General features: G+C 43.1%; 1 protein-coding gene across 1 annotated transcript in view; it reads right to left on the reverse strand.

Moving 5' to 3' along the window:
* Nucleotides 1–760: 760 nt before the first annotated feature.
* The window catches only part of ATP10A (ATPase phospholipid transporting 10A (putative)), a 243,916-nt gene continuing 224,227 nt past the window's right edge, over nucleotides 761–20,449 (reverse strand). Inside the window, exons 20-21 of the mRNA XM_077482771.1 lie at nucleotides 19,313–19,500; nucleotides 761–9,156 (exon numbers count right to left, since the gene is read on the reverse strand). Coding sequence (XP_077338897.1) covers nucleotides 8,517–9,156; nucleotides 19,313–19,500 — 828 coding nt within the window. The 3' untranslated portion in view covers nucleotides 761–8,516. The remainder of the gene's footprint in view (nucleotides 9,157–19,312; nucleotides 19,501–20,449) is intronic.

Raw genomic sequence — 20,449 nt, forward strand, 5'->3', positions numbered from 1 at the left:
GTCCATCTGTGCCAGTTTTGCCTATTAGTGCCCATCAGTGCTCATTAGTGCTGCCTGTCAGTGCTGCTCATCAGTGCCCATCAATTCTACATCAGTGTCGCCTCATCAGTGCCCATCAGTGAAGGAGAAAACAAAATTTTATGACAAACGAAAAATTTTTTTTTCAAAAATATCATTCTTAGTTTAGTAAAAATAAAACCCCCAGGAAGTGATCAAATACCACCAAAATAAAGCTCTATTTGTGGGAAGAAAAAAATTAGTTTGGGCACAGTGTTGCATGACCGCGCAATTGTCATTCAATGTGCAATATGGCTTGTCATTCAACGTGCGATAGCGCAGAAAGCTAGAAATTGTCCTGGGCAGGAAGGAGCGAAAGTGCCTGGTATTGAAGTGGTTAAAGGCATCGCAGAGAGATTCTAATCATGCCCATTACCATGATACATACATTTTCATGCACATTGCTGCAACATGTACAATTTGGTAATTTTGTAATTCAGTGGCCAATTGAGAACACACTGCTGCACACAACAGTGCATGTGGTATGCATTGCAATGCGTTAAACAAAAGGTTCATGTCCAATGATGGGTTTAGGTTGAGCTGCCATCCCATTTAAAATTAATAGGCTCCATCAACACAACACACTGCAATGCATGGTAATTTGCAATAAAGCAATCCAAAGGAGTCTGAACTTTGGTTACATTTTGTACATGCCCCCATTATACCACTCTATAAAAAATCAAAACACAAACATACAAACAGCTTTCTTTCTAGTAGTTTTTATTTGTATGGTCATGTAAAAATGTCATTTAGCATATTCTCTTTCATTATATTAACTTTAAACATATTAGTAGTAACTTTTTGGAACGTCTTTACGTTTTCCACAAAGCTATCCTTTGGTTTACTTTTTATAGAACACATTTCACTTTGGTCTGTTATTTTGTAGAATTGTTTTTCAAACTAAAATTTGCATAAAATATGAAAAAGAATCCTACTGATTTATTTTGACATACAGTACTTTAAAATATCTCTGCATTATTTAACATCATTCCTTTACAAAGCATGTGACCTGGACATGCACTGCATATTAGTGTTGATGTTCTGTTATATAAGCATGGCTTCTACCTTAATTGCAGATCAGCATTCACAATGGGTCATCTGATCAAACATCAGTCTTCCTCTGAGGCTTAATGAATGTCAATGTTTCCCATTGTCAGTATTACTACCAGTTTAATGATTATGCACAAAGATCACTAACAGAAACTAACCTTTGTGTTGCTCTACTTGTGCCTGATCTTCAAAGGAACCTGTATGAATATACCCAAGGAGGCAATCATGCTTGACGGTACGCACATTGCACAGTCATTCTTATTTCACAACTTGGCTTATTAACCACTTGGCGCCCATACTACGTCTATTGGCGTCTATCATAGCGGCTGTTCCACCGCTTGATCGTTCTTACAGGCGGCGGGACACCCCCCCTCCTGCCGCCCTCCGGTGCTTGTACAGACTCACCGCTTCCATGGGTGAGTCGGTCACAGGATCCGCCAGCCCCCGGAAGTTACCATCGAGATTTCCGGCGGACCAGATCGTCCCCGGAGTCTCTATGATCGTTCGGAGGCCTCTGTATTCAAATTAACGGCGCCGATTTGGCTAGCAAGCCAGGATCGTTTTTTTTGTTTTTTTATTTTATGCTTCCCAGCCTAGAGGTGAGATATGGGGTCTTATTGACCCCATATCTCATTGTAAATATGTCCGATCGTGCCATATTCCTATTACAAGGGATGTTTACATTCCTTGTAATAGGAATAAAAGTCAATTTATTTTATTTTTTTTTTTTAAGTGTCAAACTAAAAAAATAAAAATAAAATTAACAATAAAAAAATAAAAAATGTAAAGCACCCCTGTCCCCGTGAGCTTGTACACAGAAGCGAACGCATACGCAAGTCCCACCCACATATGAAAACGGTGTTCAAACCACACATGTGAGGTATCGCCGCGAACGTTAGAGCGAGAGCAATAATTCTCGCTCTAGACCTCCTCTGTAACCCAAATCGTAACCAGTAAAAAAATTAAGCGTCGCCTATGGGGATTTTTAAATACCAAAATTTGGCGCCATTCCACGAGCGCGTGCAATTTTGAAGCGTGACATGTTGGGTATCTATTTACTCTGCGTATCCTCTTTCACATTATGCAAAAAATTTGGGATAACTTTACAGTTTTTTTTTTTTAAGCATGAAACTTTTTTCTGAAAAAAACGTGTTCAAAAAATTGCTGCACAAATACCGTGTGAGATAAAAAGTTGCAGCGACCACCATTGTATTCTCTAGGGTCTTTGCTAAAAAAACATATAATGTTTTAGGAATTTTACATGTAGGAGAGAAATGTCAGAATTGGCCTGGGAGCGAAGTGGTTAAAAGACCTGAAGCAAACTTGAGCATTCCAAGTGTCCCAACACTTCTTGACAGACTTGGTTTAACAGAATATACCAGTAAATATTTCACACATCGGAATACAGGTGTATTAAAAAGGGTTTAGGTGTAAATAACTGTTGACAATTCATAAGAACAGCAAAAAAAAAAAAAAAAGGACTCAGTACTGGTAGTCCCCAAGTATGGTCTGGTCTAAACAGGTCTATAAAACTGAACATGTACAGTGCTGTGGAAAGGTTTTAGGCATCTGTGAAAAAATTCTGTCCAGAATGCTTTAAAACTATATATTTTTAAATTATTTTGATTCATTTACAAAATGCAAAGTGAGCAAACAGAAGAAGATTGAAATCAAAATCAATATTTGGCGTGACAACGCTTTGGCATCGAACCATAAATGCTTACACTCGCACAAAGTCAGGGATTTTGTAGACCGAGTCGGGTGTATGAATAATTATATGAAGCAGGTGCTAATGATCATCCATTTCATAAGTTTAAACACAGTTGCTAACTAAAAAAGAAACCACTGTGCAGGAGGCTTAAAATTGGGCGTGGAACAGCCAAACTCTTCTACTAGGATGAGGTTGTGGAAGACTGTTTCATGACCCAGGTCATACACCATGGAAAGACTGAGCCCAGCAACAAGACACACAACAGTTATACTGCATCAGCAAGGTTTCTCCCAGGCAAAGATTTCAAAGCAGACTGAGGTTTGTAAGATGTGCTCTTGAAACTCTTTTGAAGAAGCAGGCAAATAAAACAGCAATGTTGAAGACCGTAGGTGCTGTGGTTGGCCAAGGAAACTCAATGCGACAGATGAAAGACCCATCATGCTTACTTCCCCTTTGATGTCAGAAGATTTTCAGCAATGCCATCAGCACAGAACTGGTGAAAACCTGTGGGACCCACATACACCCATCTACTGTCTTAAGTCAGGTTAGAAGTGATCTTCATGGAAGAACTGTGGCCAAAAAGCCAAACCTCTGACATAGAAACATGGCTAAGTGACTCAACTATGCACAAAAACATAGGAACCGGGGTGCAGAAAAATGGTAGTGGGTGCCCTGGACTGAGTCAAAATCTGTGTGTGCAAGTGTACCTAGAAGAGTTGAAGAATTTATGCTTTTTGAAGGCAAAGGGTGGTCACACCAAATATTGATTTGATGTGGATTTCTTTTCTGTTCATTAACTTTCCTTCGTTTTAAATGAACAAAAATAAACCATTAAGATTTCCATTTCTGAAAGCATTCTTAATTTACAAAAAAAATTTCACACCTGCATAAAACTTTTGCACAGTGTAATCAAAGAAAATTAGTTTAGACTGGACTTGCCATTTCATAAATATTTTACACAGTACAACTCTGCACTTTTTTGCTGCATTATTTCTATGTAGAAAGGGTCAAGGTCAAACTGTGGGGTTAACAAGAACTCCAGTAAAAAACAGTGTGTGGGAGGCAAGTGTAATAACTTTGTGGCATCCTTCCTAAGATACTGACACAAAAAAAAAAAAAAGTGAATTTTTTGCTGCAGAAGATGACTTAAATCTGACTTGTTTCTTTGTGTGCAGGACTTCTGAGAAAATCCATGAGCCAAGCAGGAAATTACATTTTGGGACTCCAGGTAGCCATATTGCATTGAATTTTACAGAAAATGACAGCACCAAAGACTGAAATGGAAACGTAATAACATTCAGTTACAATATGGCTTGTGTAGCAATTGTATGTGTTATTTGCCATTTTATTTTCCCTAGGAGAGTGGAGTTATCCTTTAAATTGTTTGGCTCAACCCTCCAACTTCCACTTTTGATGCACAGCTTGGTCTGTTAAAGGAAGTTAAAGAAAAATAAAAAGCAGGATCCACAGGTGTGTAAAAAAAAAAAAAGAAAAAAAAAAAAAAGGGTAGGGCTAGTTTACACATGCAGTGCTCTTTGCAGAACAGTCCTTGCTGTCAATTGCTTAGTTTTACTGCCCCCTAGTTGCACACATGAACAAAGTTTTACAAAGGGGAACTCATAAAAAAAAAAAAAAAAGGCTACTTAGTTAATGCTAATTAATGTTAATGCTAATGACGGGCTGCATCATATATGTTATTCTTGATCTTGTCTTTAGTACTACACATTTGTTGGCATCACATATATCTTTTCCAATTCTATGTTCCCCAATCTGGAAGGGGTACAATGCAGAACTTTTTACAATGGGTGAACTGAAAAAGGAGGGGGGGGGTAACATAAAAAAACTACAAATACTTAAAACAAAATAGCCTCACCTCACTATTATTTTGAATTCAACTTCACGTTATACAGTATGTTCTTATATGGGAATGTTTGTAAAAACAATCAACAGACACTGGCAGAAAAGACAACATACTGTAGCAGAAAAGTAAGTAAAAAGGCAAAATTAAAAAAAAATTACTTTTTTGGGTTAATGCTGTAGATGTGATCAGTTTCAATCCTGTTCCAATATTGAACACAGCAGTGTGGTAAAATGGTTTTAGTTTAAAGATCCATCATAAAAAATACAAACTCAAAATTAGAGAACTACAGTCCATGAAATAAATAACAAATGTTGGGATGCATAAATAAACAAAAAAACAAAAAAAGTGGAAAAGTGACATGTAGGGCGAAACATGTGGCGTGACAACAACCAATAAGATTCCAAATCAAATTGTCTCACTTATGTTTGGAAAACGTCAGTCAAAACTTTGTAAAATACACTTTGCTTTCTTCTAGTTTTATAAAAATCAATTCTGCCATATTTACATTGAATTACTTTTTTTATATATAGTACCAAAATCTGCAGCACATTGTATTACATAGAGTAATCCATATCACAACATTCACTTATAGTATACAGTCTAATGCCCTACCACAGACTTGCTCGCTCATACACAATAGGCCTGACTAGGGTTGAAGGCCATGAAGAGATCATACAGGTATGAGCCGAGCCCTGCAAAAGCTTTGCAAGGCATAGCAGTCAAATGATTTGCTCTTTATCACACACTGGTCCCGATTTATCAAGCTGCAACAGAATAGGCACCTTAAAGCATGCCTAAGGTATGCTGAAGTAGATTCTTAATGTCACTGTATGGCATATTAGATTGCCTTAAAAGTATATATAAACCCCATAATTAATTTTTTCCTATTTGCTTCCAGTGCCATCCTATTTCCCATTTGCTTCCAGTGCCATCCTTACCTGGGCTAGTTCTTTACTAGTCTTTGGATTCTTGGCACCAGCATCATACCTGTGGGCAGCCAGTGGTGCTGCTTGTGGCTTCACAACCTGCTGCCCACTGCTCTTTTTGAACAGCCGATCAGTCTTCTGGGACCTGTGATGTGTCTCAGAAGACTGTAGTGTGGGAGGGGATAGGAGAACTTCTACGGCTAGGCAATCTGAGTGGATGCGAAATTACATGCCAAATGTGCCGGGGAGGAAGACTTAAAGCGGAGCCTCCCCTGTCCAGACAGTTCAAACTATATGATCAGCTAGAATCTGTGCCGACTGCTTCCTGAACAGGAGATCATCCAGATAACCCACAATTGGGACGCCCTGGTACCATAGCAAAGAAGCCAAGACCTTGGTGAACACTCGAAGTGCAGAGAATAGCCTGAATGACAGGACCACACTAGTGGTGGGGACTCACAGGAACGCATTTCCTGTTATGAGAAAAACAATAGGGACATGCACGTATGCATTCCTGAAGTCCACAGAGGCCAGACAGACCTGGGAGGAGAAAATTCTGGGATGTCAGTCAGGCTCCTCTGTAGATGCAAAGCAAGCAGCACAGGAACCATTATAGGATTGTGAGCCATATTCGTCTAGAACACATGTTGCACAATAGGTCAGGGGCAACACAGCTCAGGGGGTGCTAGGCTTTGAATACTTACATAGTAGCTGATGGTAGCAGGGGAGGTTCAGGTGACCAGGTCACTGTAGGTGTGTGAAAAAGAAAAGATCTGTCACTTGCAGTCAGGAGCAGCAGCAGGGAGGTTCTTCCTCAATGCTGAATGGTGGGAAAAAAACATATGGCTCACATGCAACGCTCCACCAAATCAGTCCCTCAGTGTTAACCCTTTGTGTTAAACTGCCAAAGTGGGGATTTTGATGGCACCCTGTAGTCTTCATAACCAGGTAGCCCCCTGGTGCTTTACCAACAAAGGGAGTCTTCAGAGGCAGGGTCACATCCCAGCTCTAGACCCAGAAAGGGCACTGCAGCTAAAGAACACAGTACACTCCGATCTTAAAAAAAAAAAAAAAAAAAAACTCATTGCCTGAAGGCCACATTCCAAGCCAGTCTCCAAAAGGCGTTGGAAAGGCAAAATCAATACTATTAGCTGCCTATCAGCTAAAGGCAGCAGCAAGAAGTATGTGTTGCAGCATACGTATGGCACACTCCCTTCTAGGGAAGCTAGAGTAGCTGTTGTGCAGGATTTGATTGTTTAAAGATGACATTGGTGACAGTGCTCTTGATAATGCCAGCTCATTAATGACTGTTCATTACAGAGCTATACATGCAATGTTCTGAGGACATTGATGGATCAGTCTAACTTTTTTTAAATAAAGTTTAGGATTACTTTATTATGAAATGATGGCACAAAGTGATACATTACATTGAGGCCATTTAAATTTTGGGATATTATTAGGTTTGCTATGAACTCTATACATTTATTGGCCCACTCCAAACAGCCTGTGATTTGTCAAAGTATAGAGGCCTTTTGAAAAATATGCTAGTGGTGTTCCCAATGCCTGGTACACACACTATCCCCCCCCCCCCCCCGTTTAACACAGCAGGGCTGAAGGAAAAGAAAACTGACCACTGAGGGGCCACTGTACTATCGGATGTCTGTACAGTGATCTCCCCTGCTGTGCTATTGTGTTCTGACCCCCTCCCGCCAGAAGACTCCAGTCTGCGCTTTCATCAGGAGCTGATCGGCAGACCTTTTCCGGTCATGCCAGCTTCTGATGGACCAGCTGCAGTACACCTGACATTCGGCCTGTGTGTACTAGGCCCTAATGTTTTTACAATTATTGAATATACAGCCATTTAAACAAAAAGGGCCCCTTTCACACAAGGTGAAACACAAGGTGGATACCGTTTCAAAATGCAGGGGATCTGATCCCCTGCTGATTGAAGCAGAGCAGGAAGGAGGATGACACATTTGTGACTGCTTAGTTTCTGCATAGTGGACAGAGCCCACTGGAAGTAGGCTGGTGTAAACGGACAAGTCTGTTTACTTGTCTGTCAAGAGGAATGCATGGACCTTCTGATCAGGTCTTCTGAAAAACTGGCAGGCGGCCATGATGGAAACACCTATGTGAAAGAGATCCAAAGATATTTTTTTTGAAGCCGGTATATAACCTTCCCTCTATGTAGGATTTGTTTGATTAATTTGGTACTGTTGTAATGACTATGGATATATCTTATGATAATCTTAAGTACCCCATGACTTCAGACCATTTTTTATGTGTTGTAGTCTCATCTGGTGTTTTTAGAAATGCAAAAGCAGATTTAGTGCTACTTTACGGTGAAAACCGTTATTTAATTTTAAATAGCTCAAATAACCTTCTCAAGGCAGATATATTATTATGCAACATTTACAAAAGAAAAAAAATTATGCACCAGAGCAACAATTTCTATATAGAACTACATTAAACTGCTTTGTTTCCATTTTCTTAACCTATGCTGTTGGGGGGGGGAGGGGGGGACCAAAGGAAGAAGGAATCCAGCATATAATATACTCAGTTTTAGACTATGACCCCGATTTGGTCAGTCAGTGTAGCTGAGATCTTCTTACAGAAGAAAGGCACCATGGTACATAATGTTACATTAAATATAAACTTTGTCTCTACAAATAAACTTTCTACTATATTTTTCAGAAGTTTGGTAAAGCCAGATAACGTAAAAAAAATGTTTAAAATCCCTCTGCTTATATACTTTTTCTTCTTTTAAAGCTCTGACAAAACTAACATATGTACACAAAACAATCCTGTACCGCCAATTTCCTGCTTCATATACTGAAACAGTAAATTCACTAAAACATAATTGTGCAAATAGAAAAATATAAATAGGAGTCTTTTACATATATATATAAATTTATAAAAAAGTTGTTTCTTGCATATCCCCATTGCCTTTGGTCCCAATTACCATTTCTGGAAAAACACTGCTTGAGCTTTGATTGAAATCTTTGGGAATACTTAAACCTGACGGCAATATAGAAGAGTCTTTGGATGTGTCCTGAACCCCAACAGATGGCTGCATTGGCCTTCCAGAATCCTTAAACAAAGGAGTAGAGGTGATCCAGTTTACCAATCCAATGTCAGATTGATCCTTCCTTGGATCCCATTTCAACATCTCGTCTACACAAAAGGCTTCCAAAGAAGAGTCATGGTTGTAAGGCTGGGCAAGTGCCCCCAACTGGTTTTTTATCGTAAAGGGAAAAGAAGGATCTGGACCTGCATAGTTCGTTTTTTCAGGTGATCCTTTAACTTGATTAGCAAAGCACAACATTTGAGTCTCTTTCTCTCGATCGATGGTTTCTGTCTGGTTCCTTCCAAGATGAAATTCACTAACCGTTGATATGGTAGTACTGATTTGTTTTTCTGGCACAGGTGCACTGTGAGAATGTAGCCTGTTTGCAATATGAGTCAGGCATTCTGGATGAGCTTTCAGTACATGACGACCAATCTGTACTTGTGTTGGAAACATCGTTCCTTGGATGGACTTATATAGAAACCTAAAAGTAATTGAAGGAAAATAAGCTCATAAGTATATGAAAACAGCAATGCAAATACAATAAGGCTTAGTTCACACTCCTGTGACCCCATAGTCCTGCGACTTCCAGTGCGACTTTGGCCAATCATAATGCAGTGACACCCATTACTGACCTTACGAAACCATCTAAAATTGCAGCCAAAGTCACAAACAACTTCCTTGCAACTTTTGTGATTTAAAAAAAAAAAGCAGTCTATGGCACTCATATCACAAGGAAAATGCAGAAAAGTAGTGCTGGATTTTTTTTGTCACTGCAACTTGAGTCACAGCAATTAAGACAGCAATCATTGAAACTACTGTGTTTTGATTTATCATTTGGCTTTCGCATAATAGCAAGTCGCATGAGGACTCGCAGCAGTGTAAACCAAGGCTTAGTAAACAGACACTGCACTCATGTTGCCAGAAGTCCAGTGCAGAAAGCACCAGGAGTTTGGATACCAAGGGATAACCCATTTAACAGAGGGCATATATTGCTATTCCTTACACTGGACAGAGGTGATCGTGCAGATCCACAGTCCAGTGAGGAGTTATTGAACAGAAAGGTGAAGAACAAAATTGCTTAATTAACCCCTTCCTGCCGAGTGTATGCAGATATGCGGTCTCGGCTTTTCGGGGGTTATACTGGGCTGATGCGCACAGCTGCAGGCATCATCCCGGTACTTTTTTTTTTTTTTCTAGAGCAGGCGATTGGCTTTCCAGGGATAACAACCAATGTGGCTAAAAGACGCTCAATTGTTATCCCGAAGGCGCGGGAGGGGACATCCCCCTCCCATCGCTCTGACCAGGTCTCCCGTCCCACCAGGAGACCCGATCCACGATCTGTCACTTCTGCCGGCTAGAGACAGACTGGCACTAAGCCGGAAAAGGCTTTGTTCCAGTCTGCTGGATGTAGACATGGAAGCGACGTCACAACATCAGTTCCTTTTTACTCGGCTGCCAATGGCGCTGGATTAAAAAAAATATATATATACAGTATTCAGAATCGCCCCTTTCGGCAATCTGGATACTTTGAAGTGCAAAGGAATGATTGGAGGTCTTTAAGACCCCCGATCCCTCCATAAAGAGCACCTGTCACCACCTATTACTGTCACAAGGGATGTTTACATTCCTCGTGACCGCAATAAAAATGATTAAATCTTTTTATTTATTTTTTTAAAACACAATATAAAAATAAATAATAATAAAAAAAATGTAAACGCACCCCGTCCCCGCAAAGCAAAGAAAACGCATACGGAAGTTGCGCCTACATATGTAAACTGTGTTCAAATCACACATGTGAGGTATTGCCACGATCGTCAGAGCGAGAGCAATAATTCTAACACTAGACCTCCTCTGTAACTCTAACCCGGTAACCGTAAAAAAAAATAAAGTGTCACCTATGGAGATTTTTAGGTACTGTAGTTTGTCATCATTCCACGAGTGCACGCAGTTATAAAGCGTGGCATGTTTGGTATCTATTTACTTGGCGCAACATCATCTTTCACATTATACAAAAAAATGAGGCTAACTTTACTGTATCGTTTTTTTTGAAGTCATGAAAGTGTCCCTTTTCTCAAAAAGTTGTGTTTAAGACACCGCTGCACAAATACCGTTTAACATAAAATATTGCAACAATCGCCATTTTATTCTCTAGATTCTCTGCTAAAAAAAAAAAAATTATATATATATATATATATATATATATATATATATATATGTTTGGGAGTTCCAAGTAGTTCTAGCAAAAAAAATACGGATTTTAACTTGTAAACGCCAAATGTCAGAAATAGGCTTAGGAATGAAAGGGTTTGAAGTAGAACTACGGGCAAACTTTTCCTTCTATTTTGGATGGAAAAATGGAGAGTTCTAACACCCCTGTAAGTAATATTTTTGCCATCTGTGTACCATTGGGAACATTTCCGTGAAAGTTCCATTGACAAAAATCCCTTGGGGGGGGGGGGGGGGGGGGTCACAAGAACTAGTAAAATAACCCAAATTTGTTGTGTTGGGATCATACACGAGCAACAGAATCAATAATTGTTATAAAAGCAGCTGCAACAATATGCATGGATAACACAAATAAGTGTATATAGGGAGGTGTAGCGCTATTATAAAATCATGAGCAGAAGTCCAACATAGAACAGTTGTATATTGGCAATAAGAATTCACCTAGCATGAACAGGTGAATAAAGTTCACCTAAAAATCCAATAATGAACCAGAAGGATGTAATCTTGAGGCGTCAATTGTGAAGAGATCGCCACTATCACCCAAACACACTGAGGGTTATTTCCTAAAGGCAAATCCACTTTGCACTACAAGTGCAGTCGCTGTAGATCTGAGAGGAAGATATAAAAATGAGGGGAATGCCCCCCTCAGATCTACAGCGACTGCACTTCCAAGTGCACTTGTAGTGCAAAGTGGATTTGCCTTTAGTAAATAACCCTCAGGTAGATCGTAACAAGAATGCATGTTAGTCAAAACCAGCTCCTCAGCGGCATGGGGATATAATCCACAGCTCCTCTGCAACGTTCAATGCTCAACTGAAAAGAGAAAAGAACTCCTCATAGTGCAGACATCCAGATAATGTTTATTATAATAAAAAGCCAAAGGCCATTTTACACGCACACTTTTGGAGGAAAAACAGGCAGTATAGGAAACGTCCGGCATTTCCAACCCACAAAATGGCCACTGCAGACTCGTGTACACGCGTGTGTGTAATAGCCTTTGGCTTTTTATTACAATAAACATTATCTGGATATTCTTTTCTCTTTTCAATTGGGCATTGAATGTTGCCGAGGAGCTGTGGATTATATCCCCATGCCACTGAGGAGCTGGTTTTGATTAACATCCATGCTTGCTACTATCCACCTGAGGGTAAGAGGCAGTGGAGTTTGGGTGGTGGTGGTGGTCTCTTCACAAATGTGACACCTCAGGATCCATCCTTCTGGTTCATTAATGGATTTTTAAATGAACTTTATTCACCTGTTCATGCTAGGTGAATTCTTTTTACCAATATACCGTTCTATGTTGGACTTCACCAGAACAAGTGTTCCCATTGGAAGATACACAATATTACCAAACGTATTGGGACACCTGTGTTTACACACACATGAACTGTAATGGCAGTCTTAGTCCATAGTTTCAATATGGAGTTGGCCTGCCCTTTGCAGTTATCACAGTTTAAACTCTTCTGGGAAGGCTGTCCACAAGGCTTAGGAGTGTCTTTGGGAATGCTTGACCATTCTTCCAAAAGTGCATTTTTAAGGTCAGGAACTGATGTGGAGGCGAAACGCCTAGCTTGCAGTCTTCACTCTAAGGCCCCTTTCACACTGAGGCGGGAGCGGCATCGGCGGTAAAGCGGTGCTATTTACCATCATTGGTTTTACCATCATTGGTTTACCATCATTACCGCTTTACCATCATTGGTTTTAACCCCCGTTAGCGGACCAAAAATTTGGATTTTTTGTACTCACCGTCAAATTCACCGTCTGTAATTCACCGACCAACACAGCTCCTCTCTTAGCCATTGGGTTGTATACCTTACCTCTAGGGGAATACTAGGCAAAGTTGTAATACAACACTCAGAACTCTCAGTTCCGCCCTTGGGGGCGGTCCCTTAGGTATCCACCTTCCTGCCTGCTAGCAGAACCCAGTACGTCAACAAGCAGTACAACGTAAAGAAAAAAGGAGGGGCGGGTGCTGTGTCGGTCGGTGAATTACAGAGAAAAGGTTTTTACGGTGAGTACAAAAAATCCTAATTTCTCTTATATTCACCGACCGACACAGCTCCTCTCTTAGCCATTGGGATGTCCCCAAGCAGTGCCAAAACAAGGGGTGGGGGAAAAAAAAAAGCATAAACACTTCATCCACCGTGGCAAGTGGGAACAAGTGAAACTTTACCACAAAAAAAGAACAGTGTGTGGAGAAATCCACCACAAAATCAGGGTACCCTCAACAGGAGTGACTACCCACAACCGCATAAAAAACTGCGGAATGTAATGCAACCGTGCATTAACTTAAAAAGGTACTGTGTTTTTAATCGAAAAAAAAATTAATAAAAAAAAAAAGTAAAATATTGCATATTCAATTGCAACTATACAGCCGCCTGCAAACTTTGCGGCCAAAAACAGGCATCAGCCGCTGCACTGACGTCTACCTTGTAGAACTTGGTAAACGTGTAGACAGACAACCTACACACCTGAGCGATAGACGATTGGTGTCGGAAAGCCCAAGACATTCCGATTGCCCTTGTGGAGTGGGCCGTAACCGGAAAGAGGGGCACCTGCCCCTTCAAGGCATAGGCTTGTACTACAATCTGTCTGATCCCCCTGGAAATGGTGGCTGATGAGACCGCCATGCCTTTCTTGGAACAAGCTACCGAAACAAACAGCAACTCTGACTTCCGAAAGGGAGCAGTGGTAGACAAATACACTTTTAGAGCCCAAACCACGCTCAAAGCATGAAGGGCCAACTCCTTAGGGCGTTTTTGTCCTAGGACAGAGAGATGGCAACACCATGTCTTCATTAATGTGATAAGCCGCGACCACCTTCGGTAGAAAAGACAGTTGAGAACGCAACACCACCTTATCCTTATGGATAACCAGATAAGGCGACTTGCAAGACAAGGTCGCCAGTTCCGAGACCCTCCTGGCCGATGTGATGGCCACTAGAAAGACCACTTTCTGAAAAAGTGTCAACAGGGGAACACCCTGGTATTTTTAAGTGGCGGATTTTGAAGCGCCGATAACACGGTGGACGCACCAGAGGGACTACATGACAGACCCCCTGAACAAAGGTACTCACTATGAGTGAGACGCCAGGGGTCACTGAAAAAGACAGTCAAAGCTGAAACTTGCCCTCTAATAGTGCTTAACGCCAATTTTTGGTCTACTCTTTGCTGAAGAAACAGCAGGATCCTGGATATAGAAAAAAAGAGCGTGGATGCCAACCCTTCTCCTCACAGGAGATGTAAGCGTCCAGGTACGATGATATATCTTCCTAGAAGATTTCTGTGCTCTCAACGTAGTTGGCTCACAGAGTCCGACAGACCCTGATTCCTCAACACCTGGCTCTCAATAGCCATGCCGTTAAAGCCAGCGATGGTAAAGCAGGATGGAGAATCGGACCCCAAGACAGAAGGCCCTCTCATAATGGCAGTCGCCAGGGAGCGTCTGCCACCAAACGCACCAGGTCTGCATACCATGGGTGCTATGACCACTCTGGGACCACCAGTATTGCTGGGATCCCCTCGGCTTCCACTCTGCGAATCAGACGTGGTAACAGCTTCAGTGGAAGAATCTTGGCCCCCTCTGATTGAGACTGGAGGCCAGAAGATCCACGTCTGGTGTGCCCCACCTCAGGCACAGTAACCTGAATACCTCCGGATGCAACGCCCTTTCTCCTGGGTCCAGCATCTGGCGACTCAGATAGTCCGCCAGTTCTCCACTCCGGGAATGTAAATGGCCCACAAAACCAGCACATGTCGCTCTACCCACCGAAGTATGTGAGTGACCTCCCGTGCCGCGGCTGAGCTTCTTGTCCCCCCTTGGTGATTGACGTATGCCACTGCAGTGGCATTGTCTGACTGGACCCTGAACGGACGTGCTTGCAGTCTCATTGACCATATGGAGAGGCACGGCCTGATCGCTCTCAGTTCGAGCAGATTGATCGGCAACTCGGATTCTTTTGTCGACCAGAGGCCCTGAGCCGACTTAACCCCCATTATTCCACCCCAGCCAAAAGGGCTGGTGTCCGTTGTGATCCCTGTCCACTTTAGAGGTAGGAACAACTTTCTGGCTTGAATCACCAGGGACCTCCGCCACCAGATCAGTGATTCTCTGACTGATTGGCTCACCTGAATCTGACGATCCAGGGACAACAACTTAGATTTGTCCCATTTAGACAAGATGTCCTACTGCAGGACTCTGGTGTAGAACTGGGCAAACGGTACAGCCTCAAAAGGAGGCCTCCATCAGCCCCAGGACTTGCATGCAAAAGCAAAGCGACGACCACCTGCGGTACATCAGCAGTCTTACCACAGATCTGAAAGTCTGCAGCTTGTCTGAAGGGACAAAACTCTCACTTCAATGGAGTCTAGCAGCAAGCCTAGGTACTCCAAACGCTGAGTTGGTACAATCACCGAGTTCTTTAAGTTCAACAGCCACTCAAATTCTTGCAGAGTCTGCATAGTGATTGCTACATACTCTAGATATCCCACATTGCCGTAGCAACGTCAAAACAAGAGGGCCCTTGCCTACAGCGTGGCTCCTTAGCCTTCCTGGCCTGTGGGAGTAATACACGGTTACCACCGGTGGCATGCTTTTTAATGCCATCCAAAGAGGCTCCCAAGAGCCGTTAGCCAAGGAAGGGAAAATCCGTCAGGGCTTTTTTTTTTAGATGCCTGGTCAACAGACCAGTATTTCAGCTAATCAGGCGCCTCAGCACCACAGCTGACACGGAAGCCCTAGAACCAGAGGGAGGTATCCAGGGCCACGTCACAAACTTACTATAAGGCCTTGCACTAGTTGGTCTGCCAGTTTCACGCGGACAGGAAAAGCCTGACGCTCTCCCAATTCATGGTGCAAAAGTTTTGCTCACTCAGACCATGTCTGCGACACAAGTGCGGACACCAGTACTGGTCGCACAGCGGACCCCACAATCGTAAACATGGAACGAGCCACTGCCTCAGCCTTCCTGTCCGCGGGATCCTTACATGCAGGAGTTCCCACTACCGGGATCCTGGTTACTTATTTAACCTGGATACTGGAGGGTCCACGACCGGAGGAGCCAACCACTTTGTGAGAAGGCACTCCTCAAAAGGGGGTAACACACCGCCCTGTGTCTGGGGACCAAAAAGGTCTGTTGCGTGCGACCCCATTCCCTGTAGGTGAATTTGTCAAATAAATCAGATACGGGAACACCATAGGTGAACATGCTGGCTTGCGGGACCCAAAGGGGACCGGTACCTCAGCAGGGGGACCTGTTGGCTCCTGAATCTTCAGGCTATTACACACAGCTGTGATAAGTGCTCCAACAAGCATGTTTTTTGCGCCCGGACCCGGGCGGGGACTCCTTTACTGTCCGAACGGTCATGGTCAGTGTCATCTGACAAGACAGAGCTGGGGTCACCAGCCTCATTGGGGGCCCCCCCGAGTGTGCCAGAGCTCTCCCCAGAGGATGGGGGGGGGGGGGACAGGGGCCACCTTATTGCACCCATCTTCCCACGTACTGCCTCCATCTAGCATGAACGAGTTGAGGACCGTCATCAGGGTGTCCATGGGCACTGCGCAGTCTGCAGGTGCAGTCCACAAGTGGTGCCTGTAGTCCCTGAGTGTGCCCAGGTGCAGAGGAAACCAAAAACTGAGTTGGTGATAACCACTGGAACGATCGCTAAAACGATCAGTAAAAATGCTCAGGCTTCCATAAATTGGCCACTCAGCGTCCAGTACACAGAGGAGAAACACAGGGAAAAAATGCTGCGAGAGCACATAAGCCATGCTGGTGTCAGGGAACACTGAAATATGTTCAGGCTTCCAGAAAATGGCCGCCAGTGCCTTGAATAGGAATCACATAGAAAATGGCCGCTGAAGCCCAGACAGTCAGCTTGCTCTGCCCACACCTAAAATGGCCACCAAACATCACCATGAGGTAGATATAAAAAAGTCCTGCAAAGCCACAGCGCTGCACCATTCCCAGCAGACCCTCACAGGCACCTTCCAGGGGCATAACCATACAGGACCCAGGACCACCGCCATTCAGCCAGCCCCCCCATGTTAGATGAGAGCCCCTATATAGGCGCACACACACAGCATCCCCCCCCCCCCGAAGGGAGGAGGGAGGGAAGAGAGGGACAGGGAAGAGAAGATAGGGAGGTGAGGGGGCCCCCGAATTGACCTCCCAGGGAATGGCCAACTGCTCAGCCCCGTCAGAACAGGGAGAGCTGTACTTACCAGTCCTGAAGAGCTGGGAGACATTCCAGTGTAGCTGTACTCCTGATCAGTACAGGGTAGCTACTGGCCTCGGCATACTGTGACGCAGACATCAGTAGCCCGGTCATATGTATGCCCCGCAGCATAAAAGCTCACAACCACCTCTGGAGCTGAGGTATGTTGTGGCCTGCCGAGCCGTAGCTGCGACCTGCACACGCTCGATGGCCAGACTGGGGAGACTACAAGGATAAGTGAACCAGCCTGTCACCCAGATGGCTGTTGATAGAAGATCACAGGATCATTCATCTTGCGCAAAAAGCCAAGCTTCTGCCAAAAACAAAACAAAAAAAACAAAAAAAAAACACGGACCTATGGGACCGCAGGGTTTCTAGGTCTCTTTCACTAGGCAAAATAAAACAGAGTTCTGCTAGCAGGCAGGAGGGTTGAGACCTAAGGGACCGCCCCCATGGGCAGAACTGAGAGTTCTGAGTGTTGTATTACAACTTTGCCTAGTATTTTCCTAGAGGTAAGGTATACAACCCAATGGCTAAGAGAGGAGCTGTGTCGGTCTGTGAATATAAGAGAAAGGGTTAAGTCCGCCCGCAAAGCACCGCTCCAGAGGCGCTTTGCCAGCGGTATAGCCACGCTGCCCCATTGATTTCGATGGGTAGGAGTGGTGAATACACCGCTCCAAAGATGGGGCTAGCAGGACTTTTTTTCAACGTCCTGCTAGCGCACTGCTCCAGTGTGAAAGCCCTCCGGCTTCCACACTGGTGTGAAAGGGGCCAGATTATTTCAGGCGATATACAGGCTCTATTTTTAGCGCTGTAGCGCCTGAAAAATGCCCCAGTGTGAAAGGGGCCTAATTAATCTCAAAGCTGTTTTAATCGGGCCGAGGTCAGGACTCTGCAGGCCAGTAAAGTTCGTACAACCCCAAACTCACACATCCAGGACTTTATGGACTTTGCTTTGTACACTGGTCCAAATCATTTGGTGGAGGGGGATTATGGTGTGGGGTTGTTTCTTTAGGGGTTGGGCTTGGCCCCTTAGTTCCAGTGAAGGGAACTCCTAAGGTGTCAGCATACCAAGATATTTTGGACAATTTCATGCCCCCAGCTTTGTGGGAACAGTTTGGGGATGGCTCCATCTTGTTCCAACATGACTGTGCACCAGTGCACAATACAAGGCCCATAAAGACTGGCTTGCACAGAGTCCTGACATCAACCTGATAAAACCTCTTTAAGATGAATTAGAGTGGAGACTGCGAGCCAGACCTTCTTATCCACATCAGTGCTTGACCTTACAAATTTCGCTTCTAGATGAATGGTCAAACGTTTCTATAGACACACTCCTAAACCTGGTGGACAGCCTTCCCAGAAGAGTTGAAGCTGTTATAGCTGCAAAGGGTGAGCCAACTCTATACTGAACCCTACGGACCAAGACTGGGATGCCATTAAAGTTAATTTGCGTGTTAAGGCAGGCATCCCAATACTTTTGGTAATATAGTGTACATCTACTATTCCTGTTCTGGTGACACCCTAAAACTTGGAATTTTCTTTCACACGCACTTCCAGCAATAGAGAGTTGATCTCCCTAACGGGGCACAGATGGCAAAAAATCCCTGACAGGTGTCTTAATACCTCACCACTATAAAAAAAACAAAAAAAAACACTTAGGTGTGTAGCCTCCCTGGCTGTGCAGTATACAAAATATGGCTAACTCACAAGACTGGCTGTATGGTATTACAAATCCTTTGGTATGTAAAACAGTAAAATTATACACATTTCTACAGTGAACTAGCATTTTCATTATGAGAGCCAATATCAGCTTCCTAGTTATTCTAAGGAGAGGTGTTCTACATATTGAAGTTGGCTGGTTTTCAATATCTCATCTGTGAGATCTCCCAGCCACATGCTTCCAGTTGTATTCTATATATATAGCAAAGTAAGTGAAATACAAAAAGAGGTAATTTTCATACAACTATCATAATGAACACAACAGACAGCATACCAATTTTTGGTTTAACCCACCAGCTTTCACATCGAGGAAATGTCAATGCTATAGTCCCCAAAAGCAAAGCAGCTCAAATTCTCATATTATAGTTAGAAATAAATACATCTATGGAAATTCAACATCTATAATATAACCTCAATGTATGGCAACATAAAATGGAAAATGAAAAAAAAAAAAATAAACCAAACTTAAAATACCTGGGTAATAAAGCAGCAATGGGTGACAATGTACAAATTAAATAAAACAAAGGATTGGTTAGGAGTCTCTGCATGGTCCAGTATGGGTTTGATGGAGGGTTGCATGTTGGGCAGGATGAATTGTAAATCAAAGCCACGGAGAAAAACAGAAGGATGCTGAACACAATCGTGGACACATTGATCCAAGTCTGAAAACAAAGGTATCAGTCAAGTTACTATCCATACAGAAAACATGGAAAACCTACTGCTAAGAGTACAGAACAATAAAAGCAAACAACGTGAAGCTAGGCACAGATACTAGCAATGCAAAGTTGGCTTGGGCCTGCCCATTCACACTCACATACTGATAAAACTCAGTAAAAACAAAAAGGCTCCAACATGCGTTACCATTGAATATAAACTACACTATAATGCCTTTACAATACCCCATAATGACAACGTGAAAGAAATTTGTTTGAAATCTTTGCAAATGTATTAAAGATAAAAATCACATGCACATAAGTATTTACAGCCTTTGCTCAATACTTTGTTGAAGCACCTTTGGCACCAATTACTGTACAGCTTTAAGTCATTTTTGAAGTATGATACTACAAGCTTGGCACATCTATTATTGGACAGCTTCTCTCCTTTGCAGGACCTGGGGAGCATCAGCGTACAGCCATTTTCAGCTCTCTCCAAAGATGTTCAATCAAGTTCAAGTTTGGGCTACTCAGACATTCAGTTGTCCTGTAGCCACTTCTTTGTCATCTTGGCTGTGTGTTTAGGGTCGCTGCCCAGTTGGAAGGTGACCCTTTGTCCCAGTCTGAGGTCCAGGGCGCTCTGAAGCAGGCTCTCATTAAATTTTGTCCCTGCACATTGCTGCATTCATCTTTCTCTCCATCCTGACTAGTCTCCTAGTTCCTGCCACTGAAAAAACATCCCCACAGCATAATGCTGCCACCACCATGCTTCACTGTAGGGATGGTATTGGCCAGGTGATGAGCGGTGCCTGGTTTCCTCTAGACAGGAGGCATGTCATTCAGACCAGAGTTCAATCTTTATTTCATCAGACCTGAGAATTTTGTTTTGTTTCTCAGGGTCTGAGTCCTTCAGGTGCCTTTTGGCAAACTCCAGGCGGGCTGTCATGTGCCTTTTACG

Source organism: Lithobates pipiens, unplaced genomic scaffold (genome assembly GCF_037356315.1).
Source record: "Lithobates pipiens isolate NorthernLeopardFrog02 unplaced genomic scaffold, aLitPip1_a1.2 Scaffold_16, whole genome shotgun sequence".
NCBI lineage: Eukaryota > Metazoa > Chordata > Amphibia > Anura > Ranidae > Lithobates > Lithobates pipiens.